This window comes from Cataglyphis hispanica, chromosome 11 (assembly GCF_021464435.1).
Source record: "Cataglyphis hispanica isolate Lineage 1 chromosome 11, ULB_Chis1_1.0, whole genome shotgun sequence".
NCBI classification, from domain to species: domain Eukaryota; kingdom Metazoa; phylum Arthropoda; class Insecta; order Hymenoptera; family Formicidae; genus Cataglyphis; species Cataglyphis hispanica.
In genome coordinates this window covers 2,936,256-2,961,465 of record NC_065964.1, presented here as the reverse complement: position 1 = coordinate 2,961,465, position 25,210 = coordinate 2,936,256, and the positions used below count along the sequence as shown (strand labels likewise).

The window sequence follows — 25,210 nt, the reverse complement described above, 5'->3', positions numbered from 1 at the left end:
AAAATTTCTAAGAAAAATTAAAACAATTTTGCATGTAAACAATTCTAATTAAATTCGTCATACTCTCTCACCGCTAAGTCCAATCAGTAATCGAATTGTGTTACATTTATCTAATCTTTTAGCTCCGAAAAATTTTTAATTGACCGATGACGATATTGATTCGCATGGTGTTTGATCTCGTAAAATCTCATTCAAGCCGGCCATATACTTTAATCGAATTTTCCTTCTCTAGCATGAAAATGCGCGACGCCCATATAGGCGGAAGCTGCCGAAACCTCACGAATCTCCGGAAGTCCATTCGTTTCTGACGCGAGTCTCGACGCTCCCCGGGATGCACCGTTGGGAGACATAAAAGCGGGATGTTGCGACGCGACGAGCTACGAGTGTAACGTCGTAAGGAAGTTTATCTCGCTGTTCGCAGAACGTAAAATGCGAAACTAGCTGTGCTTCCATTACAGAATGTACGCGTAAATATTCCGCGCTCGTAAAATCGAGTTAATGTAGGCGAGAAAGAGACAAATTAAAGGAAAAACTGTGCAGCGCAAATATTGTACAATAGATATATACTCAACTCAAATCTATACAGACAGCAAACAGCTGATGATAGACACGAAAAGAAAAAAATTCATATTAACTGGCACAATAAAATTTTTCTGCCTAATAATCTGCTATATATATATAAACACAGTATAGTTTTTTATCATCAGATAAAATTTTTATTGTCAGATAAAAAAATTATCATACAGTTACACAATTTTTTATCATATGAAAACTTAAGGTAGATTATTAGTGAGAAAAATTTTATTGTGCCAGTTAATACATATTCTTTCTTTCGTTTCTATCATTATACTTTTCGTATCTATCATCAGCTGTTTGCTGTCATCTAATATATATATATATATATATATATATATATATATATATATATATATATATACCTTAAGTTTTCAAATTGGTTAATACATATTTTTTTTTTCCTGTCTCTCATCAGCTGTTTGCTGTCATCTAATATGTGTATATATATATACATATTAGATGACAGCAAACAGCTGATAAGAGACATGAAAGAAAAAATATGTCTTTATCAGCTGTTTGCTGTCATCTAATATGTGTATATATATATATATATATATATATATATATATATATATATATATATACACATATTAGATGACAGCAAACAGCTGATAAAAGACATATTTTTCTTTTCGTATATATATATATATATATATATATATACATATTAGATGACAGCAAACAGCTGATGAGAGACACGAAAAGAAAAATATATCTTTCATCAGCTGTTTGCTGTCATCTAATATGTGTATATATATATATATATAGAGTTGGGAGAAAGAAATCCATTATTTTTTCGGTAGATGGCACGCAAAAATAATGGATTTCTTTTTCCCCAACCTAATATATATATACATATTAGATGACAGCAAACAGCTGATGAGAGACATGAAAAGAAAAAATATGTATTAACTAATTTAAAATAAATGGTCTTATCAAAAAAAGAGAGATTTAACAAGTAAATTTAAAAAATGCATTTGCACAAAATTTATAATAAATATTATAAAATAAATGCCATAAAATATTCATAATTTACCAATCAAAACAATCGCGATTACTTGATGTGTTTATATAACGTGTTTATACAACGATATACAACTACACAAACAAACTCTCGATCACTCTCGACGGTTACTTTGACTGATTCGCACATAAACATCAGAGGCGAACCATATAAAAGTGCCTTTATAGTGTCGTAAAGGCGCATAGAATGCAAAAGAGGACGAAGTCAAAAGTCATAACGCGAACGAAAGCTTCTTATCTGTTCACAGAAGTGGCCGTTAAATCATCGATATAAAAATCGAATGCGCGATTCTTAACATCCACTCGTACTCTCTCGTTTTGCTCCCATTTTTTTTTTATTCCTCTTACATTGCGATAATCGAAAAGATTTACTGCATTTTGACGATTCGAGAAGTGGCTCGCACACGCTTAGTTAACGAGAACACCGTCAAAAGCTCTTAAAATATCGCTTTCATATCGTAATGCTCGACGTTGAGATTGCGCAAGAAGACACGCGCGTTACATTTGACATACAATAACTTTATCTGTATGAGATAAAACTAGAAGAGTTAGATCTGGGTATCAAGCATATGTCGTCGAATATAAACAAGAAACGAGTATTTTTTTTTTAATGCGTTGTGTCGTAAGAAAAACAACTAGAGTAAACAAAAACTACACATTCGAAATTTATATTAGCATGAAACATTTTAAGAGAATCGTTAAAAAATAATAAATGTAGATTTAAGAAATAAAAGATGAAAAATAAAAAAAAAACAATTAATGCAAATTTTTCATTAATGATTTACTTATTAATATTTTTTTTCTCGCATAATTGAAGCTTCGAATATTTTGAAACATCTTCGATTCATCTTTATCATGTAACTGCTCTCAGCTTCTGATCGGAAATAACTTGGTCTCGAACAGAGTGTATTCAGCGGCAATTAAATTCACATAGAGAATCGACTGGCAATCGATTTGATTTGTTGAATCTAGATTCAAACAGATCAGCTAATATCATAGCAAAATAAATGTCGCAATCTTTGAAAATAAATGTATAAAATTAATATGACAAGATTTGAATTTTCTGACAATGAGCTTAATAGATTTCAATATTCAATAAAAATTAAATTGCCAAATTATAAAGAAAAACTTGAGAAGTATTATTCCAAATCGTCTGTTGGAATATATTTGTGTCTGTGCTACAATATATAAGTACAACGTGCATTAGCATATTATAATTATTCTATCATTTCGGAGAAAACATGTTTTAAATTTTTATTGTAATTAGATTGCGACGTAATTACGTGTGACAAGTGTAATGGAATGGAAAATAAAATATACGTGGAGGTAGAAAGAAATAGAGTTACAATATATTGCAACCTTCATTATAACTCATAAATAAATAAAACTTTTTAATATTCAAGTTACTTCAATGAGCGAATAAAATGAAATTATTTTTCGTTCAAAAAAATAGAAGACAAAAATCTCTCTTTCACTTCATGTGAATTTTTTATATTCCAAAAATTTCGAGAAATTTTCTGATTCAAGGATTACGAATTCAATTTTGCAGGAAGAAATTTCTCTCCAATATTAATTAGTTCACAAATTTTTGGGACCACGGTGCAATGCGCAACTTCTTATTAAGCCCCCGGTGAATACCCGCTGTAAAGTAGTTAAATACTTGTTAAATTTCAAAATCCCAATGGCGTGTACAAAATTACAATACTGCGATTTTGTGTACCATTGCGATACAGCTTCTCTGCTCTTGTAATCTTTCCGAGATTCGTAAATGTAACAAACATCTCGAATAAATGCAAATGAAAGCTTGCCGAGAGAAATTCCGTAGACAATATAAGAAGCAGATTGCAAAAGCTGAAGATTGCTTGGAGAAAGATTGATTGTATTGAAATCTCGAGGAACTTGCTTGAAACAAAATTTCTTTCTAATTTTATTTGCCATTAGATATCCATTAGATAACTCATGAATTAAAGAGCAATTCTTAATTTTCCGTAAGACATGGAGTTATTCGTCGTGATTCTCTCTAAGACATTAATAGCAAACAAAAAGGGAAAGCAATATTTTTAACTTTAATACGTCATATATATATTTTTTAATAATACTATAAATACGTATTAATTTCGAATTAGAGAATAAATATAAATTTTTTAATCTAAATAACATTGTTCTTTTCTTATACACAAGTAAATATTCTTTTCGAGGAGAATTTCCTCGATTTAAGATTGTTACAAAAAAAAAATATCCATCTCGATATATATTCAGTTCTTAATTTCTTTTCTTTATATATATATATATACATGCATTTGCATCTTTCAGAATTAATAGACGTCCCATCTATGTAAAGCTGGCAATTATATAAAGCAGTGTAAAAAAATATTGGTCGTGGAAATCTTATTCGTCAAGAAAATACACAATTTCTGGAGAGAAAACGCGAGAATAAGTCCGAAGGTGCTTTTTATCTGCTCAACTTACGTCCTCTTATGCGCGTATTTTTAATGCAAATAAATGCGTTTAAAGTGTTGTGTCTAAAGCGAATAAATGCGTTTTGTCTCTCCTACGCTTTGCCATGCATTGATTGTCGGCGAGCATCGCGGCGCTTTTGTTTACGCGAATTTTCAACGGCACGGCGGCGCCGTCACGTAGTAGGAAGGGGCGGTAATCCATTTTATACATTGTCGTTGATGCTGAAGAATATATACGTCTGAACTGGAGCGAGGATTTTATAGAGCACGAGCAATTTCTTTTTTTTTTTTTTTGTCTTTTCGGAAACACGGAATATTGCATATCTTGCACGGGAGTCGCAAAATATCGCTCACGTGCGTGCAGTGACTCCGATAAGCAAACACCAAAACGGTGAGAGTAAAATGCAGTTCGATGGTGGAAACAAGCCTAGATAATGTAAAGCCATCTCCTAGATTTTCCCGCGGCGCCGAGTAAACAGCCTTTTCCTCGTCATCCGTCCCATTCCCTTTAAATTTTTTTTCCGGGTTACGCGAGATTTGGAAATCGAAGAAAATTAAATCGACGGCAAACATACACACACGCACACACAATCTGTCAAAGTAATTTTTCTTTTTTTTTTTTCTTTCGTTTTTCATACATGATGATAATGTGACAATCGAAATTCATCACAAAAATGTAATGACAAATCGGAATTTGTCGAACATTTGACGAATACGTGTGTTGTTTGATACTGGCTACAGAAACAAGAGTGACGACCGAAGCTTCCCTTTCCGTGAAATACGCAAATGTTTGTGCGCGCGTTACTACGTATGTGGGAGGTGGAGGAAAACGACCGAGTGCTCACGCGCTGTGAGTGAAACATGTTTGTTCGTATATCACTCAGTGAGTGCGGGTATTCGGTTCTTCCGACGTATATGTATGCAGAGACCATACGAAGGATTCGTAAAGAGAGACAAGATCGGATTCTATTTTTGCCAACAGAATTCGAAATTCGATAATTCCTTTAATCTTCGTAAAATATAAAAATATTTCCTTCTCTTTAAAAGAAAAAATTTTTATTCAATTATTCGACAATAATTTCGCTTCTCTATTTATTTAAATTCCTAATCGTCTAAAATTTTAATACCCGAGTATTTATATCGTATTCCCCTTCCGATAAAATTTTAAAAACGCGAGCTCATCTATAGGATGCATTTAATCGGCAAGATGCATTCGAGGATGTCGCGACATCCGCTTCTATCGGCGGATCAGCACGTTGCGATGCGTTCACATGCGCCCGCGAGAAACATGAGGAGGGGAGGGCAAGAGGATAGATGCAATAGCATGCGGCTTATGCATATCCATGGAAGGTAATTAAATGCCGCGGCATGCTCCGTTTATATATATGTTCGCATTTTTTTTTTTTCCTCCCTTTTCCGTTACCTCGCGCTAGATCGCTGGAACCTGATATACGAAACGCGCGCACGAGGGGGATAAAAATAGTAATTTTTTAAAAATCTGGGTCATTCGCCGCCAGAAAGCAAGGAGGACCGCTCGCAAATGCACGTGCAGCGTGTTTCTGCGCGATTTTAATATGCGACCATTCGGTCAAAAAAAAAAAAGAAAAACACACGTACATACACGGGTCTCATGATTTTTCATTGAGAGACTCATAAGTTTTCAGAAGAGACTTTAATAAGTATTTTTTCTCTCTCCTCTTTGATAAGCGCGGACTTTTGAACGATATTCAGTAACGATTTGGGAAAGGAAAAAGTTAATATCGACGATTCCGATTTTTTTTTATGTTCACTCTGAATTTCGCAGAATCCGAGAAGTGTTTTACTTAAAAGTAACCAATAAAAAATAAATTATTTTGCTGTATTCTTATAGTTTAATTCGCTATTTATTTTCTCAATCACTGTATTGCTGTTTTGATATTTTTATTAAAGAAAACGAATTTGAATTCATTAAACAACTTGTAATAAAATGATAAATAAAATGATATAATTGTTATTCGTTACATGATATCATTATTGTTATCTCAAACACTACAGAAAGTTGAAGAGTGAATTTTCATATGTAAAGAAAACAGACACATATACGGAAAAGTTGCTATTAGTTTTAATGTCACCTGTTTCGATGGTAGAATTTTTAGCTTTGGAATTGTCTTCAATTTTTCGTTTACTTTGTACACGCAAGTTTTAGTTAACATAAATTTACATGATTATTAAGCTACTGTATAACTTCCCACTAGTTTTTATTGGCATATAATGTCTCTGACATAACGGAAATTCCACCTTCTCTTTTTTTGAAGAGTATTTTTTTATGGAAATTACGAAAAAAAAAAAAAAAAAAAAAAAAATCATCAATGATAAAAAAATAAGTATTTTAAAATTGTCCTATAATTGTCCTGTAATTTCTTCATTTATTATTTCTTAATCGCGTCTTTAAAAAAGTGTATTAGAACGTTCATTTTTACGAAGATCAAAAATAAAGTTAACATGCAGATATTTAATGATAGCATTGCTTTAAATTCATAATGTAAAATTCATAATGTCTGTGTATTAAATTCATAATATTACATTCATAATGTTATACGCGTAACACGCTGCCGCAAGAATCAATTAAATCATTATCAAGCGAAATTGTGGAAATGCGAGAACATTCACGCGGCTAACTTTTCCCAGTTTTCCCATGCGTTCTAATAAAATTGCGCTCGCTTTCCGACCTTTTTTATTTATCTCTCTCTCTTTCCCTCTCTCTCTCTCTCTCTCTCTCTCTCTCTCTCTCTCTTGGCATCGTTTTTACCTGGTTATATTTAAGTAGAGAAAACCAATTACCCGCCGTACAAGCTCTCGGGCGTCGAGATTATTACGTGGAAATTCGCGAATGCATTTTTTCCTCCCCGGAATGCTACGTGAAAACGGCGGGGCTCTAGCGTCCCTGAAGAAGAGGATGCTAGGATTCCTAGGGAACGCAGCATAGGGAATGTTAATTAGCCTTTGGGATAGACGGAGCGTAGACTCGGGCGTGAATGCTACATAATCCGGAAGAGTTGAAGGGGATTAAATAATAAAACACGCTCATTACGTAAACGAGCCTGCCCCGTGTAACTGTCACGTGCACAATCCCGTGCATTTATGCTCGCGGTGAGCGAGCCTGGATAAACTCGAAAAGAAACGTTCTCTCCCTCTCGGCCGCTGTTTTCCGAGTCGTCCCGGAGGTGTCCTGGGATCGTAAACTCGCGCGAGAAAAAGGTCCACGTGCATTCTTCCCCGACGCAAGATGAGTAAGAATTTTTATCATCTCTCGTTAAACGACGGGGAGACGGAAATTTATACAACCTAAGAATTTTAAACGAATTTTTCGAGAGCTTGGAAATTTAAATAAAGTGTTTAAGAAGAGATTTAGAGATTTGCACGAGGGAAGAGATTTTTTTGCGTAAAACATGGTAACTTAATTTTTTATCCCCAATTAAAAACGGCGACAATGCAAGAACACGTACATCGTTTGGATGTAGTAATAAAATATTTTCGTAAAAAAAAAACTATGCATTTTTATATAAAAATCCAAAATTGATCTTTATGTTAATATATTATATAACTTGTCCATGAGATAATTAGCATAATTAATAATTTAAAAAATTAATTTTAATTTTCAGTTTTAACAAATTGCGTTATATTATTTTTTTCTTCATTGTATATAATTTTATGTCAATAATATATATATATATATATATATATATATATATATATATATATATATTTATTTATTAAGTATTTGCATCTTAATGTTTAACATTTCCAATATTTCTCTTTATATTCGTGAATTTTTAGCAAAATAATATAAACGGCATACCGTAATAATTGCTTATTATTACGACACATATTACATAATCAAAAGAATGATATTGATTTTAAATTCAATAACATCGTGCAAATAGTTCAATAGCTTTTGATATAACTCTTTATCTCTTCTGTATCATAATATTGCGAAACTTGATTATTTTCAAAATGTACGATTATTTGAAATAATGTGTGCTTTAACGATAATATTTTAATACGCTTGTTATGCATGTCTGTTTCTCTCCGAAAATAATTAAAATTATTACTCTTGCTAGATATTTATTTTGCATAATCCAATATTATTGCAGCACTTTTTCACATTCCAAAATAATATTATATTTTATTGCAAATTATACCGCATTTTTCGAACATCTATAATTTTGAATATCAAAAATAGATTTTGTATGCAACAGGAGATAATTTTATCAAGAGTGAAAATTATACCGAGCATGTTCTCTCGCAAATGTTACGTATGATATATAATATATTGGGTATAATCATGAAAATTAAGGTATGCAGCGGGATTAAATACAGAACGTTATCCATTTATAGTACATTTAGGGAAATTTAATTGCGTGAAGCTACAAACTACACTCTCGCTCAGCGTGCAAAGATTCAACTTAACGGAGTAGCGTTAAGTTGAGGTTTCCAATAACCGAATCATGGATCGGCTGTATTAGAGATTATCAAGAATTAAATCTGATCGTAAAATAATCAAATTGCGCAATCTCTAAAACGTATCTGTTGTTACACATTTTATCATCCGCCATAATTTTGAAATATATTATTATGGTATATCTTATTTTGCATATAATCGACGTAATAAATGTTATATAGATTGTGTTATAGGAAATGTGGAAATTTACATAACAGTAGCGATGTAAATTCTCTTTACACATCGCGTCAATATGTCAATATTACGAATTTATGTAAGTATCGAAGGGATACAATGACGAAATTCACGAACATGAATACACGTAACGAATTACGCAAAATTAGCGGCACGCAAATTAATACGCGCCAAAATTAGAATACAGCTGAACGAATTAATTCGCAACTCGATTCGTGCTTCGCCGTGAAGCAGAAAAACGAAAAAGTCGCTCGTTTAATCAGACTAACGAGCTGCTTTATTTCGATTACAAAAGCTTTTCCAAAACTCTTTTATGTATATTTCACGACATTAAATTGGATATCGATAAAGCACGCGGGAATATTTCTGGTATAATAAACTTATTACAGACTCGTTAATAATTCTCGCGGTGGTATCAAATCATTGTGGACCGTCGAACAAAAATACGCGTGCTTCCGCCTTCTATCGCGAAAAAAAAAAAAAAAACTCGATCCGCCAATTTGCGGTGACGCAAATCGGCCGCGACGGTTTTAACCACAACTCATCGAGATCTGACGATACATCTACGATTTATAAAATATTCATCGTGTGACGGATAAATGCGGTTGTGCGGCAGTTTATGGATATCGCGCGCTGTCAATAAATGGTATTTTCATTTATAACGTTCGCGTGTAATTACGCAATGCTAGTAATATCTGATTTGCGGTCGCAATTAATCTTGCGGCGCAAAAAAAAAATGCGAACCACAGGGGTATCGATATGACCAGATTTAGGCAGATAAGGGCAGAATAATATCCGAAAATTTTAATAATTATATAGATTTTACTTTAAATACATATCCGATATTCATATGATACATTTACGTTGCGAGATAATTTTTAATATGAACTTCACTGTTAATGTTATATTATTAAATAAATCTGCTAATAAAAAGATTTATTGCAAGTAAAAATTAGCTTTATATCGGCAAAAATGATAATTAATTATCAAAAATATTCATTGTTAATAAATTACAAAAAATGAATGGAAAAATATCATATTTAATAAATGTATAAAATATTAATGTTAATATATTGTATGCAAGCTTAATCTAATATAAAACTCGCATATAACGTGTTAACATAAAATTATATTATTCTGCTCTCCATACAATAACATATTGAATATAAAAATACTGAATAAAAGAGAATAGAAAATTATAAAAATATCAAAACGACAAGGCGAGTCATTATATTTAATCTTTAATGTAAAATAAAGGTCACTCCGTTTGCAAACGAACAGTTTGACGCGTAAAAAATATTTTGCCCGCGCGATCAATCAAGCCGCTCGCGTTTTCGTATATTAAATGTGGCTTTCCTTTGTTTTCAGCCCGCGTGTCTATTAATCTTACGGCGTCGCCCGGTGTTCCCCGTAAATCCACACGACGGAAATGCGTTACGTAAATAGGATTTGCGGTTTTACGGTAGCATATTTTATGCACCTGTACAAACACACACCGACGGATTATGGTCTCGAGGAAGATACAATATGTACAATTTGTATCCAGCCGGAGAGAGAGAGAGAGAGTCTCGTAGCGCTCGCGGAGTATACCTTGGTCCCGGAATTTTTTCGGTGCACCTCGATATATAATAGCAGAAATTCCGCACAATAGCATTTCTTTCGAATCCGACCCCCGTCCGTGTACGGTACTTAACATTAATCCCGGCCCGGTTCTTAATCCCACGTTTTACCTCCCCGTAGTCGTAAATGAAATTTTCCGCAACGTACAAAGCAGACAACTCTTTTCCAACGTCCAGCTTCTTCGTTAAAACGTGGCGGGTAATTGCATTCCTACGAAAAAGAGAGAGAGAGAGAGAGAGAGAGAGAGAGAGAAAATAATTCATGCTCAACAGGATTTTATCGTTAGCGTGAGCGTTTTAGAGACGTAGACAAAATGACTTGTTAATTGTAATATCGTTCATTAAAACCGCGAGTGTATGTAAGAATCTTTACAAACGCGAGTTCGTTTTATTTAAGTAGAAAGCAAAATAAATCAAGTCAATCCCAGTTTTTTTCTCTGCATTTCGGTAAGCATTAAATGCAAAAATGATGGATGCAAAAAAGAAAAAAAAAGATACGGCGTGTACACGTAAACACGGTGAAAGAAATATGATTATAGCTTCTTTTCTGAGGCTCTCGTGAATCACTCGAGATTTCAAAATCTTTTCAATCGTTTCCTGTCGATCCACGCGATTGAGTTATGATCGATTGTACATTTTCCGACGCTCATAGTCAAGGCGTTTAAGCGAAAAAGCAGGCTCTTCAAAAGAGCGAGATATCGATGGTTCTCGGTGGAGAAAATAAAAAGACGTGTCTCCTTCATGGCTCGAGAAACTCGGGTAATGCCATAAATCGCAATCTTACGAGTAATGCAAATGTATGAACGCCGAAAGTGAACCGGATTGAGCGATGTGTTCCCTTTTTCGATCGACCGTCATAAATCACAAGTGATAAAAGAAGTGCGAGAAACGTGTCACCTGTCACACAGGACATCGCACACGTGTTTAGGCAATTCATATTTTTCGCGAGGAAGAGAAGCAAGTCGGTTGTTCGGCTAATCGTTTTCCTCCGAAACAACAAGTTTCATTTCTGCCATTTTGACGCGCGAAATAAATGACGTTACTAATTGCCGATTTATCCCGCTAAACATGCATGTTTCGCGGAAACGAACGATCGTTTCTCTAAATATTTCAGAGATGGAATCGCTTTGATTCCGGCGAGTTCAAATCTCGATGCTGCGAGCGCGCGAGAACGATTTCTCTTTGCGACAAATGCGTTCAAGATAAATTTCTCCATGTATCTAGTATCGACGAGCAAACGCGCATCCTTCTAAAGGCAGAATAAACCAGAACGTATTCTGTCGCACAAGTCATTTCTGCAAAATATGAAAGATTTTAAACCTAGATAATTTAATCTCTAAAACATAAATATGACGATGAATTTTCTGTCGGTAGACACAAAAATATTATAATAAGATAATATTACATAGAGTTAAAAGTCAAATATATTTTAATTAAAGCTAACTAGAAGAAATGTTTTCACGAAATTTATAAATCTCACGTTTCCATAACAAAGTTTTCAAAACACAGCTCGTGCAAATATTTGTGCAAGAACTGTAATTTCGCAAAATTATACTTTCGTGATATTAAACAGTTTATATACAGGGGTGGCCATTTTAATTAATCTACTGAAATATTTCAGAGTCCTTAAGTTAAAGCATTTTTCGAATTATTTTATATCTTAATCTTACATATTTTAATATAAAAAATAAAATATCTTGTAAAATATTTAATTAAATAATTTTCCATAATCTTACCATAGTACTTTTATTTTTTTATGTATAGCAAAATGAAATAAATCAATCAATTGATAAAAAACAAAATAATTGTTAAAAAAATATATTGTAAATAAATGCATACTTTTTCTTTAAAACATTTTATTTTCTTTGTATCAAGTGATTAAAATGACCCACCCTGTATATTTCTTATATGACAATACTTTCAATGCTTGACGTAAAATATATTTTTCTGTACATGTAACGAAGAATAGAGTCGAAATTAATTTGTCTCAATTTAAGAGAAGAGATATTTAAGATGTAATACTCGCGTGTGATAATAAATCAACAAACGCGTATCGATGATAAATTGTTGGCCAAATTATAATTGCTAAATCACAATGAGGTTTGATTAACGGTGTTTTTTTGCGCATACGCAACGCATTCACAAGCGATACGATAATATATACGACACTTTGTTCCAATTTCGTTGTGAAACGATTTTTAGCGCTATCTCGTCCAGAGCAACGTTGCAATAAATAGAATTTATTATCGTCGTCTCGCACAATGGACGGCCTTTTACGTGTGTAACATGGCGTCACATGTATGTACGTGCGCGCGCGCGTGGATATATTTGTACATGTGTGTGTGTGTGTGTGTGTGTGTGTGTGTGTGTGTGTGTGTGTGTGTGTGTGTGTGTGTGTGTGTGTGTGGGATAAATATAAGATTTCCGTGGTAAAAAGGCATTTTACAGTCCGCTGCGCATTTTGTTGTTTGATCGGACTGCGCTTGATGCACTCGTGCATTCGTTTCGCTGCGACGGAAGATGCATTATGCAACACGTTGCAGGCATTCAGAGAAAAGGAGGAAAGAGACGGATTGAGATAATATTTTCATACTAGCGGTGACCAAAAATCTTTGCTGTTCAACTGCCTGCAAATGCGTCAGTACAACACACTTTGATTTCATAAGAGCGTATAAAATTGACTTTACGAAATAAATAACAAAAGTTAAATATGTATAAATTTTCTTAAAACCCCTGCGAGAGATTTATCATTTTTTTTTTTATTTAAAAAAATAATATACAATGTTCTTGCATTTAAATAATTCTTTATATCTAAAAAAATATATAATAAATTTTTTTCACAGACTTTAGATTTACTATTTATTTTGCTGATTATTTTTAAGTAAATTAAATATATTTTCTTTAATAAAAATCGAAAACGCGACAATTCCTTTAAGACATCTTTTGAGAATCACAATTCATTCAGATAGAGTAAAACTTCCCGAAATAATCCCCAAAGAGAGAGAGAGAGAGAGAGAAAATAAATGTGTACAGCTTCATATTTGTCATATACTATGTATATGTGAATATAAACACGTTCTCTATTGACGAGAGAACACTCTGGAAATCGTAAAACGGAAAATGTACGAATGAAACTACCTCTGCATCTATAATGCACCGTTTTCCATCGCTGTTAATATCGCGCCATTAATGTTTATAAACGTCCAGCTGACCGTTTGTAGTATTTTACTCGCGTTCATAAATTTCGGATTTGCTGATTAAATGGCAGGTCAATCTCGCGAAAATGGGGAATCGTACGAATGTACCAACAACATGAATACAACGTGGTTTTTAGCTATGTACGTACAGAATTTTTTCGAAACATTTTGTGAGAAGATTATAAAGATTATATTTTTTTAGATTTTTTTTTTTTTAATTTTCAAAAATTAAATTTATAAATAGAAGGATATCATTTGCCTATCTTCCTTTTAAAATTAAACATCGTTCAATGAAATTCAATTTATAATTAATATTGACAATTTGTTTTCTAATAATAATTTTAATAGCTATTATTAAGTAATTCCACATTATTAATTCCGCAACTATTGATCACCAACATCGTAATACATTATTAATATTTTTCTTTGTGTAATCTTTTTGTCAAGTTCTTTATCATTAAAAAAGAATAATTTATGCAGATGTCCTACATACAAATATTAATTAAAAGCCAGTCATGCAACGCACGTTTTATATTTGATTACATTCTTATTTAACACAGCGAGAACTCATATCCTTCGTGGACTTTGTGCAATTAAGTGAGAACGCTTGTCCTCGGAAGAAAATATTATATTATGCACATCTGTCTGTGGAGGTAAACTGGAGACAACGTCGTGTATTTGCATTTTTAAATTAAAAACTAATCCTTGCAGTAATTGCGGCGTGAAAGTTATAGAGCGAGCACTTGAAAAGTTTCGCGTTAATCGTGAGAAATTATTATTTATGCCGTTGACGTCTCGCATCTTTGCATCCAGTATCATTGCGCGAATTACGACTGAGCAATTAACAGATAATGGAATACTAATGATAAAATAATCAAACGAATAATTTAATACAATTGCAGCGAGATTACGACACTTTTAAGCGAGATTATACTCCCTTTTAGAAGAGACACTTATTAACTTTAATATGATGTTATCAAATCATTTAATGTAATTTCCGAATTTTTCTGTTACGTATAACGCAAAAGAATAATTTTTTACTGGAATATAATATCGTGCTTCGAAACACTTTTTTTATAATTTTACAAAATATTATAAAATATTACAAAATAAATATTCGACGTTTTAAAAATAAATTTTAAAAGTGAAATAAATGTCATATACTGTAAGAATAATATTGACATTGACAACAGCATTATAACCACCCCGTAATTTTGTCTACGACTTATTCGCTTACTTCGAATTGAGCGGCAACTTGCTCCCCAACAAAGGACAAGGTTCCCTCATAAAAGGAAAAAAAGTTGCGAAGGAAAGTTCCGTTATGAAGCGGCGGTCGCACAAAGTAACTGACAAGTCAATTATGATCGGCAAAGGGGTATGCGCGTTTGATGGATTCTCTAATAAATGTCGCGCTAAAATAACAGACTGTCAGTTAAACAAAAGCTCTTAACAAAGCACAGTTTTAATCTATCGAGTGGACTTTTACGGACAAGTTGATTCCATTCTCGGCCGACAAAGACGCGTCACTTTCGTCAGAAATGAAAGGATTATTTCGAGACTTACGGGGAAGACTTTGCTGACTCGGAAGACAAGACGCGACGTAGATCGTGAGGGAGAGGAAAGAAAGTGATGAAAAGATGGAGGGAGAGAATAATAATCTTTAGAGAAATGCGAATGCTCGATAAATGAGAGGAAAACCGATGAGAAAATGAAGGAAAAAGATTGCATTTGCACGCGCAAATACGTACAGTAGCGGAATTAAATCTCACTTTGTTCGTACACTCGCTCTACGCGATGAATAAAAAAACACACACGCGCGTGTGTGTGTAAGCGACACAGTAGCACGTTGAAGGAAAAAAGGTAATCAGCCGCGCGCGGACATGATGAAGCGAAAGGTATTCGATGAATATCATTGGAATGATGCATGATCGGACAGAATGAATGCGAGTTCACGGGAAGAATCCTCAAGTTTATTAAGCGATGGAGCGCGGACAGGGGGAAGAAAATGAAGAAGCTCGAGGAGCTTGTTTGCTTCGCTTAATGAAGTTGAGGCGTCGCTTCCAATCGTAAAGAAGCGGTGATTGAACTGGCCGACATAGACATCTACTCGACATTATGACGGATTTAATTAACGGGGCTGCGCTAAGAAAAAACGCGCGTGACAAATATATTTATTGTTATTTACAAATTATATGTTTGATAGATAATTTGAGTCTAACATATTTTTTCTCGACAACTGATTTCGTTGAAAAAATATAGCTTTCCATCGCGTACAGTAAGAATTATTTAATTTATTTGATAGCCGAGACGTTAATTATTTCGAGAATTTAAAATAAAATTCTGGAATTAAACAATATGCTGGAGTAAGGTTTATTCAAGTTAAAAAAAAATAATAGACATTTTTAATTAATCTTTCTTCCGTTTCCTAGATTTATAGTTTGCGGACAAAGCTGTTCAATCTTTAATTTGTAAGCGAATGGTTTCGCAGAGCTTTAAATATGCTTCACGCATACATAAAGTAGTAAAACATAATTTAGCTTTAAAATTAATATCAGATATTCGTAATTAATCTCAATATTTCGCCCACGATACAAATTCGCGCGATATATTATAAAAAAATTGACTAAAATTTCAGAGAAAATATTGTATCTGCAGTTTGTATCTGTATTTTCAGAAAACGATTCTAATGATTAAGACAGATTGTCTGCAGATCTGAAAATTCATGCAAAAATGTATCCGACTTTTTAGAAAATTTTATATATAAAAAAAAAAAAAAAATTGTATATAAAGGAAAAAAGTATCGCTGCTATCGTGTTAACGTCTCGTTTACACGAGGAAACGCGATTCACCGCGAACGACGATAACAGAATTTTGACGAGCCACGTTACACATATCCGAGGACGAGGGTGACTCGGCCCGCGCACCCTCGAGATTTATGCTATGCGTGTCATCCGCGGCATGCCTATGATTCCGCCCGCTGTCACCGACGAGAATCATTCATCGCCCCAGCCCCATGGCGAGCCATAAACCCGACGGCATATAAATCCCGTAGGTCCGCGGCGGATGTGTACAAAACGTGTGCCTATGGTCGCGCCTCTACACGCTTGTCTCGATATAAATCTGCGATTCGGCCGAATACCCTCGACGAGGCTCGCGTACGACGTAATTACCAGCCTGCCGGATTGATTTTCCGTTCGTTCAATGGAACGATACCCCCAATTGCTCGCCCAATCAAACACAACGTACACACATGCACGTGTGCATGCATTGAGAAGACCGCTTTGAAAGCGGCATTCGAATGTGCCTCGGATTGGCCCGATTAACGAAACTGCTGCGTGTGGTCGTTTGTATGGTGAAAAGAATCGTCCTACCGCGGCGACGACATGTAGAAAATTCTCGCCGAAGAAACGGCAACCTGGGTATTGAATTTTTGTCGTCGTTCTATCGCCGCGCACTTGCTGGATAACGACCGGTAGCGATTTTTCTCCGGCTGGTTTTAACACCCGAAGCGAAGGGACAAGCTTGAGGTAAAAGGAGCTGGCGAATGAATGGAATTGGCGGGTGAATAGGATTTTAGATGAACCCAGGAGAGAGATGGCGTAAAGTGCGATTGTCTATCAATGTAGTTTTACGTTTAGTCCTGGTAAACTAGAGAGCTGTAAGATTGTAGCAGCGTATGAATGAAGCGAGGACAGAATGTCTACTCAATCTTGTAAAAAAAATTTCCTGAAAATTCTCTGAACTTTTCAATTTTGTTAAAAAAGAAAATTTTTTGTTCAAAATTCCGGATAAAAAAAGATATTTTAAAGATTTTTTTGCAATTTCCTAAAATAAATTTTTTTTATTGTACGCGTTACCTAATGTTTTTCACATATACGAAGGAAAAATACAAAGCTTTCAAATTTCAAGTGTTAGATTTAAAATATTTTTTGAGTTCCAATAAAATTCCATGAGAGTTCTCTAATTTCTCCAAATACAAAATAATTCCCTGAGTGTTCTAGATTTTCCATGTTTTTTTTTTTTTTTTTTCCAGAGAGTAAACAGAGATTAACCGAACTAAACATTTGCAAAACTTTAATACCGACAGTTACTGATGAATATAAATGTCAGTTCAATAAAGAGGAAAATGTATAACGAGAAGAGATTATTGACAAAAATTTCTGGATTACTTTCTCAGTGTCGTCGAGGAGATTAAAGTCCAACATTAATTTGTGACACTAATAAATTCTTGCCCCGTCGCGAACGTAATTTTTCTAAAATTACCTCTCAGAATTACGGCAACTTCCGGATTTACCGAGGAGAGCGTATTGTGCTCAAAGTATTGATCGGTAGTGCAGCAATAATGCCTCCGCACCAATACTCGTAATCTCGACTATACTGGCAAATTCATTTCGATCTCTCGACCGACCGGGTTTTACAAATTAAAAAAAAAAAAAAGATAAAAATCAAGTGCAAACCGCAAAACAAGCTGCTTTAAATGACTTGAGTCGGATGAAAATTTCGATTGGCCTACATCGGGGCGGACGGAAAGATTCGCGCCATTATATTTATGACAAGAGAATTCTCTCTCTTTCTCTCTCTTCCTCTCGCTCTTTAATTATTTTTAATATCGTAAATTTATTAAAAATATTCAGGAATATATTTATTTTTTATTTTTAATATCATAAAGTTTTGAACAATAAAATGCCTCCGTATTTAAGCTATTATGTTTTATTAACAAGCTTCTGTCGCGAAAATGACAGTTTCTTCGTAAAGATTACAAGTATATGTGTGTACCTTCTCGGTAATTTTCGCACGATAAAGAACATCCTCCTTCGCTTCCTTGTTTTCCACGCTAATGATATATCTCGGCTATTCTCGGTAAGTGACGGTAAGCCCGAGCTGTGCGCCGTCTGCGTTTAAAATTTAGGACGGCTTAACGTCGACCGTGCGCGATTATCGTCCGAATTTAAATGGAGGGACGTGCTTAAATTTTAACTCTCCGCCCGCGCGTATCTTTCGTAAAGGAATCCTGTGTCAAGATGATCATCGATAGACTTAAATATGATAAAAAACGCGATCGTGCTCCGATATTCTCGCTATCGTGAATTTTTCAACGAAAGCAAACTTCATTGGTAAAGCGAGAGAACAAGAGAGAGAGAGAGAAAGAGAGATAAATTTCCGCTGGGAAGCTGCGGTGATCCTGCGGTGCCTCTTCCGAAAGGGCAAACGAGCACCCGCGTACATTCGATAATGACTTTCCGAGAAAGAAAAAGTTCCGACAACCTGCCAACTTTTCGCGTAAAGCTTCGTGAAAGGCGAAGACTGGCACAGTGCCTTCTGGAACTTAAGCCCTTCCTCCCTCGTTAACCCGTTGATCACCTGTTGGCAATCCGGCGCCAAGATTCAAGCATCAATCTATATTCAGAGGCAGAAGCAACGAGATATCCACGACAATTGCTCCGAGTTCATTCGCGTAAAAACGTATTACATTTCGCGAAACGTATTGCATCCTCTCGTATTCATAGGAACGCGCTGACGTATCTCTCCGTGGTTACAGGAGACAGTTGAAAACGAAATTTAAAATCGATGGGATCGTAACGATTCGCAGGAGGATAATCCGGGAAATTCTTAATAATCGTCGAGGCAGCTGAAGACTCGATGATTCGTCGATCGAGAACGAGAATTTAACGCGAATTTCTAATCAGCTGAGAGAGACGGGTATATCGAAATAAAATTCGCGATGCGAGGATACTCGTCGCAGAGGAAACTATCGCGGGATACGTTAACTCCCATCGGTCGTGGAAATATTGTATGGCGACAAAATTGGAGGAAATGAACTGCAGTCTCCGCGTTTCACATCCGCTCGTTCTCTCGCAGCCGTTTCGGGATATATCCAGAACGTAACTCTTAATAACCGCGATGGTTCAATATTGTATGTAGAGAGGCGCGATTGCACGGCTTCGATAGCAGAGGCGGCGATGTGATTTCGCGAGGAGAATACGCGAGAGAAATGAGGGGGAGGGAAAGAGGAGGGGGGGGGGCGGGGAGGTGAGAAGAAAAGCTCTCCCTGACTTGATTTCCCGCTGAATCAAACGCGCTCTTGTTTCGCGCCCCCGCTCGCGGAGGCGCCTTTAATTCGTCAGATCGCGCGCGAGCAATTTGTGCGTGATTCGCATGCAAAGTTGCGGGCGTGACACACAAGTGTCACTGAAAATGCGCCATTGTTTCGCGAAAACGCTATCAAGTTTCGCGAGACGGCCAAGTTTGAATTCGCGGGAGATCACACGAGAGATCGAGAGGGACGATGCGGTTCGCTAAACATTTAAAAATGTTTGGAATTCGCTCTTCTAGCTTCTCTCTTCCTCGTCGACGTCGAGCAAAAACGGGGACGGGTGCGTGAAGTGCGGTAGCGAGTTTCACAAAGCCGAGTGTGCTCAGGCGACGTCACTTTTCCGTCGATAAACCACTCGGCAACATTCCGCGAGACGCCGACGAGCGTGTTTTTCTCGATTCGCGAGCTACAAAAAACATTCCCCTGTGCTCTCCTCCCGATCGCGATCGTGTTACGAACGGGATACATATGTGTGTGTGTGTGTGTGTAACGGCAGGATAGATTGCGGAAATATCAAACGTGTAACCAAGCTTCGAACAGATATTCTTTGTACATGCCGATATGTTGCACTGTTTTCTCAGTAATAGTAATCTCTCGGATAAAAGAGCCTTTTTTTTCGCGTTTTTATCACGTATCGAATCTGAATACGATATTGTTGTATATTTTTTAATTAAAAGCATCTCGGATTGAAAAAGCTTTATAGATATTAGAAGAATAATTAATTATCGAATATACTTGCATCGCTAATGACATGTTAAATAGCGAAAATTAATGCTATCGTATCGATAAATATCTATAATCAACACGAATACGTATAGGTAATTAAACATGATATTGTGATAATAAAGTTTCATCCAAAAACGTAATAAATTAACAATTTTTTCTTTTTTTTTTTTTTTTAAGAGAGAATATTTTTTTCTATTCTTTAAAATATTATATTTTACGAAGAATATTGAACACAATTTCATTGATGACACACTTATCGCGCGATATTAGAAACCTTGCGGAGAAAAGGGGAACGGAAAAATTTTGAACATCTACGTTCGGATTAAAATCACAAAGAATTCAATCACAGAGATTTTGTCACACTATACACGCAATGCTGGACCGATTCGTGAATTGCTCTTGCGTACACTCGAACACAAACATAAACGGTCGCGTAATCGGATGCTCCATTTTCCCCGCCAGACTCCTTAACACCTTACATAAAGTTCGATAACGTACCTAGGTAGGTGCTGTTGGTAATAACCCAGAATAGTTTTAGCGGATCAACCATTAAACCACATTCACATCACATAAACGAGCCCGGGGTCCGACGAAGCCGACGACGGGGAGTCCACAGACCTAGAAGAAAGCCGTCCACCCACCAACAACGGTGCTACCCGCCAGCCCTGGTATCACCTGCTTTATTTACCGCTTCCGACACGGCACTCTCACATGTAGAAACTTCGGGGCAGGACACGACGTTTATCTCCGCAAGTGTCACCGACGTGTCGCGCGCGCGCGTACACTCTCACACGCGCACACATGCGATAATACGAATAATTGCGGAAAATACACGCGGGTCACTCGGGGATAGAAGCGGTTCACCACCACCCAGATGATCCGTGTCCACACGGACGATTCCCTCTACTCTTTCGCCGTCGACGCTTGCTCGCGTCACCCGCTTCCGTTCGCTTCTGGCGAATTCCCGCCGCGCAGGAATCGGATCACGCGCGTCGATTCCGCGCACCGTGTGCGGGGCGCAGCGCGTTATCTCCGCGCGGGCCGGCACCGACGTATCAGTAAGTCTGTCATCGACATGCTTTTATCGCGTCGCACAACTCCGGATACGAGCTCGTCCACACGTGTGCAGAAACGAGAAAAGAGCGATCGGAACGAAGAACCGTGGAAGCGAGAGCGGGAAGAGAAAGAGAGAGAGAGAGAGGGTGACAGAGACAGACTGTCGAGAGGAGGGAGAGATCCGACGTCGGCGTCGAACCGATGGCGGTAGTCAGGAGTCCTATATACGCGGGGCAAAAGCACGGCTCTCTCTATATACGTGCGATACGTACGCAGGGAAAGCAATGGGTAAGGTGTATGAAGAGAGAAGGCCGCGTCGCGCGCGAGGGGGGCCCCCAGATTTGCGCAGCCGCGCCAAATCAGTCAGGGGAGGAGGAGGAGGAGGTGCGCGCGATCCACCCTCAGTCAATATACCGTGTCACCGCGTAACACCGAACGCGAAATCGCCGGTATGCCGTGTACTCGCGTACATAGTTACGATACACCTGCTACACACCTGGGCAAGCGCGAGGGAGTCGCGTGTTACGTTGACGAGCGACATCGTCGGCGACAGCGTCGTCGCCGCACGTGATGATCGCGGAGACAAGTAAATTAAGGGTAACGGGTAAACGAAAGCGGTTTTAAACCCACTTTTTCTTTTTATATCCGGGAAAACGAAAAGCTCTACGGTTGTTTATTGGTGAATTATCGGGCGCGTTTATTAAAAGTCGATAATTAATCAGGAATCGCTCTTTGTGAATATCTAACGCACCACTTTGAATTATTTAACTCATTAATCGAGAAGTTGAAACGAGCCTAAATGTCACTGTGTAAACGTACATATTTAATCATTGTGGCATTTCCATTGATGAATCGAACGTCTAAGAGGTATAGACAATGAGATTTCTGTATGTAATCTGGGAAGCGTTCCACAATCATACATGAGAGTTGCAGAATATTTCAAACTATTGATTCTATAATAAACAAATAATTATCATTCTTACATTTTAATTTCCATTAAAAAAATACATAAAAGAGATAAATGAGATTTTTTTAAGTATAATAAAAAAAGTTAAATACATAATATTTTGTTACTCGTTATTTTAGACAAAATTAGAACATGAACATGAAAGAGTAAGATAATTTATTATATAATCGCTCTAAATATACAGAGGAAAATCGAGTATCTCTGTTTTTCTTTTGTGACAAATGCTATCTTTGTCTAACTCGTATTATTCTTGTAGATTGATGTCATTATTATTTTGACATATCCACGTGCGCGCGATATTTTTTAATATAAATCCAAAAAAATACCCTTACTTTCCCTCTATATATAAATGGCGCGATTCTATCGTATATCACAGGAGAATCTTGATCTCTATTTAGTCTTTGTTCTCGGATCTCTGATTACTTCAAATCCGAATAGTTTCGCACAGCGATCGGGAATAGGAGAGAGTGCACGTGTTTCGAGTTCGCCTGAATCCGAGAACTTAGATTCAACACTTATTCAGCGCTATATTTCGGTACGTCCCGCACTAAATTCGCGTAAACACGGGGCATGCCTTCCTTCCCGCGGAAGGGCCGCAGGAATGTAAATAGAAGAAGCGATTCGTGATACATATACACAGCTTTCATAACGCGCTGTCAAATACGAGAAATGAAATATCTCTCATGCACTCTTTTAAAAACGCGAAATGTTGCATCTTCGAGTTTAAAACGAGACTGATCCGTCTTAATTAACCGTCATTGTTTTACGTTTATTGACACACATATATTCTTTCGAAAAGAAAGAAAGAGAGAGAGAGGGAAAACTGAAAAGGAGCTCGTTGTAACTTCAGGCAATTTTCCAAGTTAACTATCTCGGAAGTTAATCCTCCATTAACTTTCCGTTCAAGTTTTTCATATGAAGCTAACGTTAAAATTTCATTAGCAATTTTCAGCTTGAAAAATTGGACGGAACTTTTGCTATCAAGTATTTCCCGGAGGGGAATTCGATGATAATAATGAAAAGCGAGGGAATATGATAGGTATCGAGAAGCGTAGCGGAATATATGCGTGGTATGTGGATAGTTAATGGCGCTCGTCAACAGATTATTCGAGATTACGGCCACTATCTAATACCGACGACTGTTTAAATATACAGTTACATTTACTTTGGATTAAAGCGCTGCGTTAAATCTCGCTCGGTACAGGCCGGAATGTACGGAATGCCATCCGCAAATCCAGGACGTTCTACGACGACGCGCTTACAACACATAGCCGTAAACATCTGTAGCAAAACACGGTGGTGTCGGTTAGCGTAGGAGCTGCTTGGATTGTCTCCACGTTATAGGAAATAGCGAGGTCTTCGACTAATTAAGTGTACGAGATGTTACAATTCATCTCGGTTGTTATACAGATCTAGGGAGACAAAGCGATCGAGCTTTCAGAAAATATTACGGAAATGGCGAAATAAAAATTAACCTCCCTTCCTTGCAAATCCCTTGTAAAATCCTTTTATAAATCTTTTCCGATTATCATTATGGATATAATAAAACGCGCTAATAAGATTAAACTTGCGCAGAAAAATCGTCTGAAATGTGCTGAAAGCGTTTCCTCGAGGATTCGGTGCGGAATTTATGCTTGTTGAAATCCTGATACATCTTATAAAACATGCGCATTAAAAAAGTTTCGCCCCGGTTGGGCTCAAACTAAAGACCGCAATCGTCGAGATAGTATTGGTACTTTTAACTAAAGTAGATCATATATTTTTACACGTAAAGTACACATATGTTGAACTGCATATTATTTTTTTCTTATATTTTTTTATCTCCCGATCCTTTATTCGCTCGTCAGTCAACCTTCAATATAAATTCACAAGCTCTCTTATTGTCCATTCGAGATATAAATTAGTAAAATAATATAACTTTATTGAACCTTGATTATTTTTCATTGTATCTGACTTTAGATTAAAGAAGTTTGAAGGAAAGGCACTCTTTTAAGATTTTTAGAATTTTAAAATCATGCACAAGTCAAAAGGAAATTCGAGCAAAGTCGCGCATCTGTTCGTGCAACCACTTTCAACGGCTGTTCGGAGCATTACCGCGATCCACCAGATCTATCATCCTTCATTGAATCTTCAAAGAGCATTTCGCATTCAGCTCTGACATTCACTAATCCATTCCCGAACACGACAGACGAGATCGCACAGCGGTGCTCTGATTTATATCTTCGCGAACTGCCTGCCTCTGAACTTGATAAAACTCCCTATATTTGTGGAGCATGCATCTGTAATTTAGTCACACTTTCTCTTTTTAAAATTTTTGCAGTTTATACTTGAAAAACCAAAAATTATCGGAAATAAAATTTTCTTATTTTTCTGTGAATATAATAATTATTATGTTTTTAAAACATCGATAACAGTTCGTGTTCTTTTTCATTTTTTGATAGTTTCCGATAATAGTTTCACAGAAAAAAATTTTATCTCTAATCTTAAATAATAATAAGAACACAAAGGATGAGACTTCTCTTCTAAAAACCTGCCAAGATTCGTCCAAGTCGGAGGAAAAACGTTCGTGAATATTTCTTCTCACGGAAAGCTCTCCGTCTAAAGTATCTATTTCCGAAGAGAAGGCGCTTTGCAGGTTGGCCCGATAAATAATACACGAATCGATTTGCCGGAAGTCATCGCACGTCTCTCGCGCGGAACTTGCAGCAAGCCCGAATACACAATGTATACCTTTGACGAGCTATATTACGACATAATACAATGTTGAGACGAGGACGACGTCGATAATGTAATGAGATGCGACTGACGGAGAGAGAGA

At 36.3% G+C, this 25,210-nt stretch overlaps 1 protein-coding gene across 5 annotated transcripts in view; it reads right to left on the bottom strand.

The window, feature by feature from the left end:
• Positions 1-25,210, bottom strand: part of LOC126852715 (neural-cadherin-like) — a 140,399-nt gene that overhangs the window by 41,601 nt on the left and 73,588 nt on the right. Inside the window, exon 1 of one of the 5 annotated variants that reach the window (XM_050597783.1) lies at positions 20,868-21,282. The exons of the other annotated variants lie outside the window; for them this stretch is intronic. Coding sequence (XP_050453740.1) covers positions 20,868-20,919 — 52 coding nt within the window. The 5' untranslated portion in view covers positions 20,920-21,282. Of the gene's footprint in view, positions 1-20,867; positions 21,283-25,210 lie in introns of those variants that run through there. 5 annotated transcript variants of the gene reach the window in all.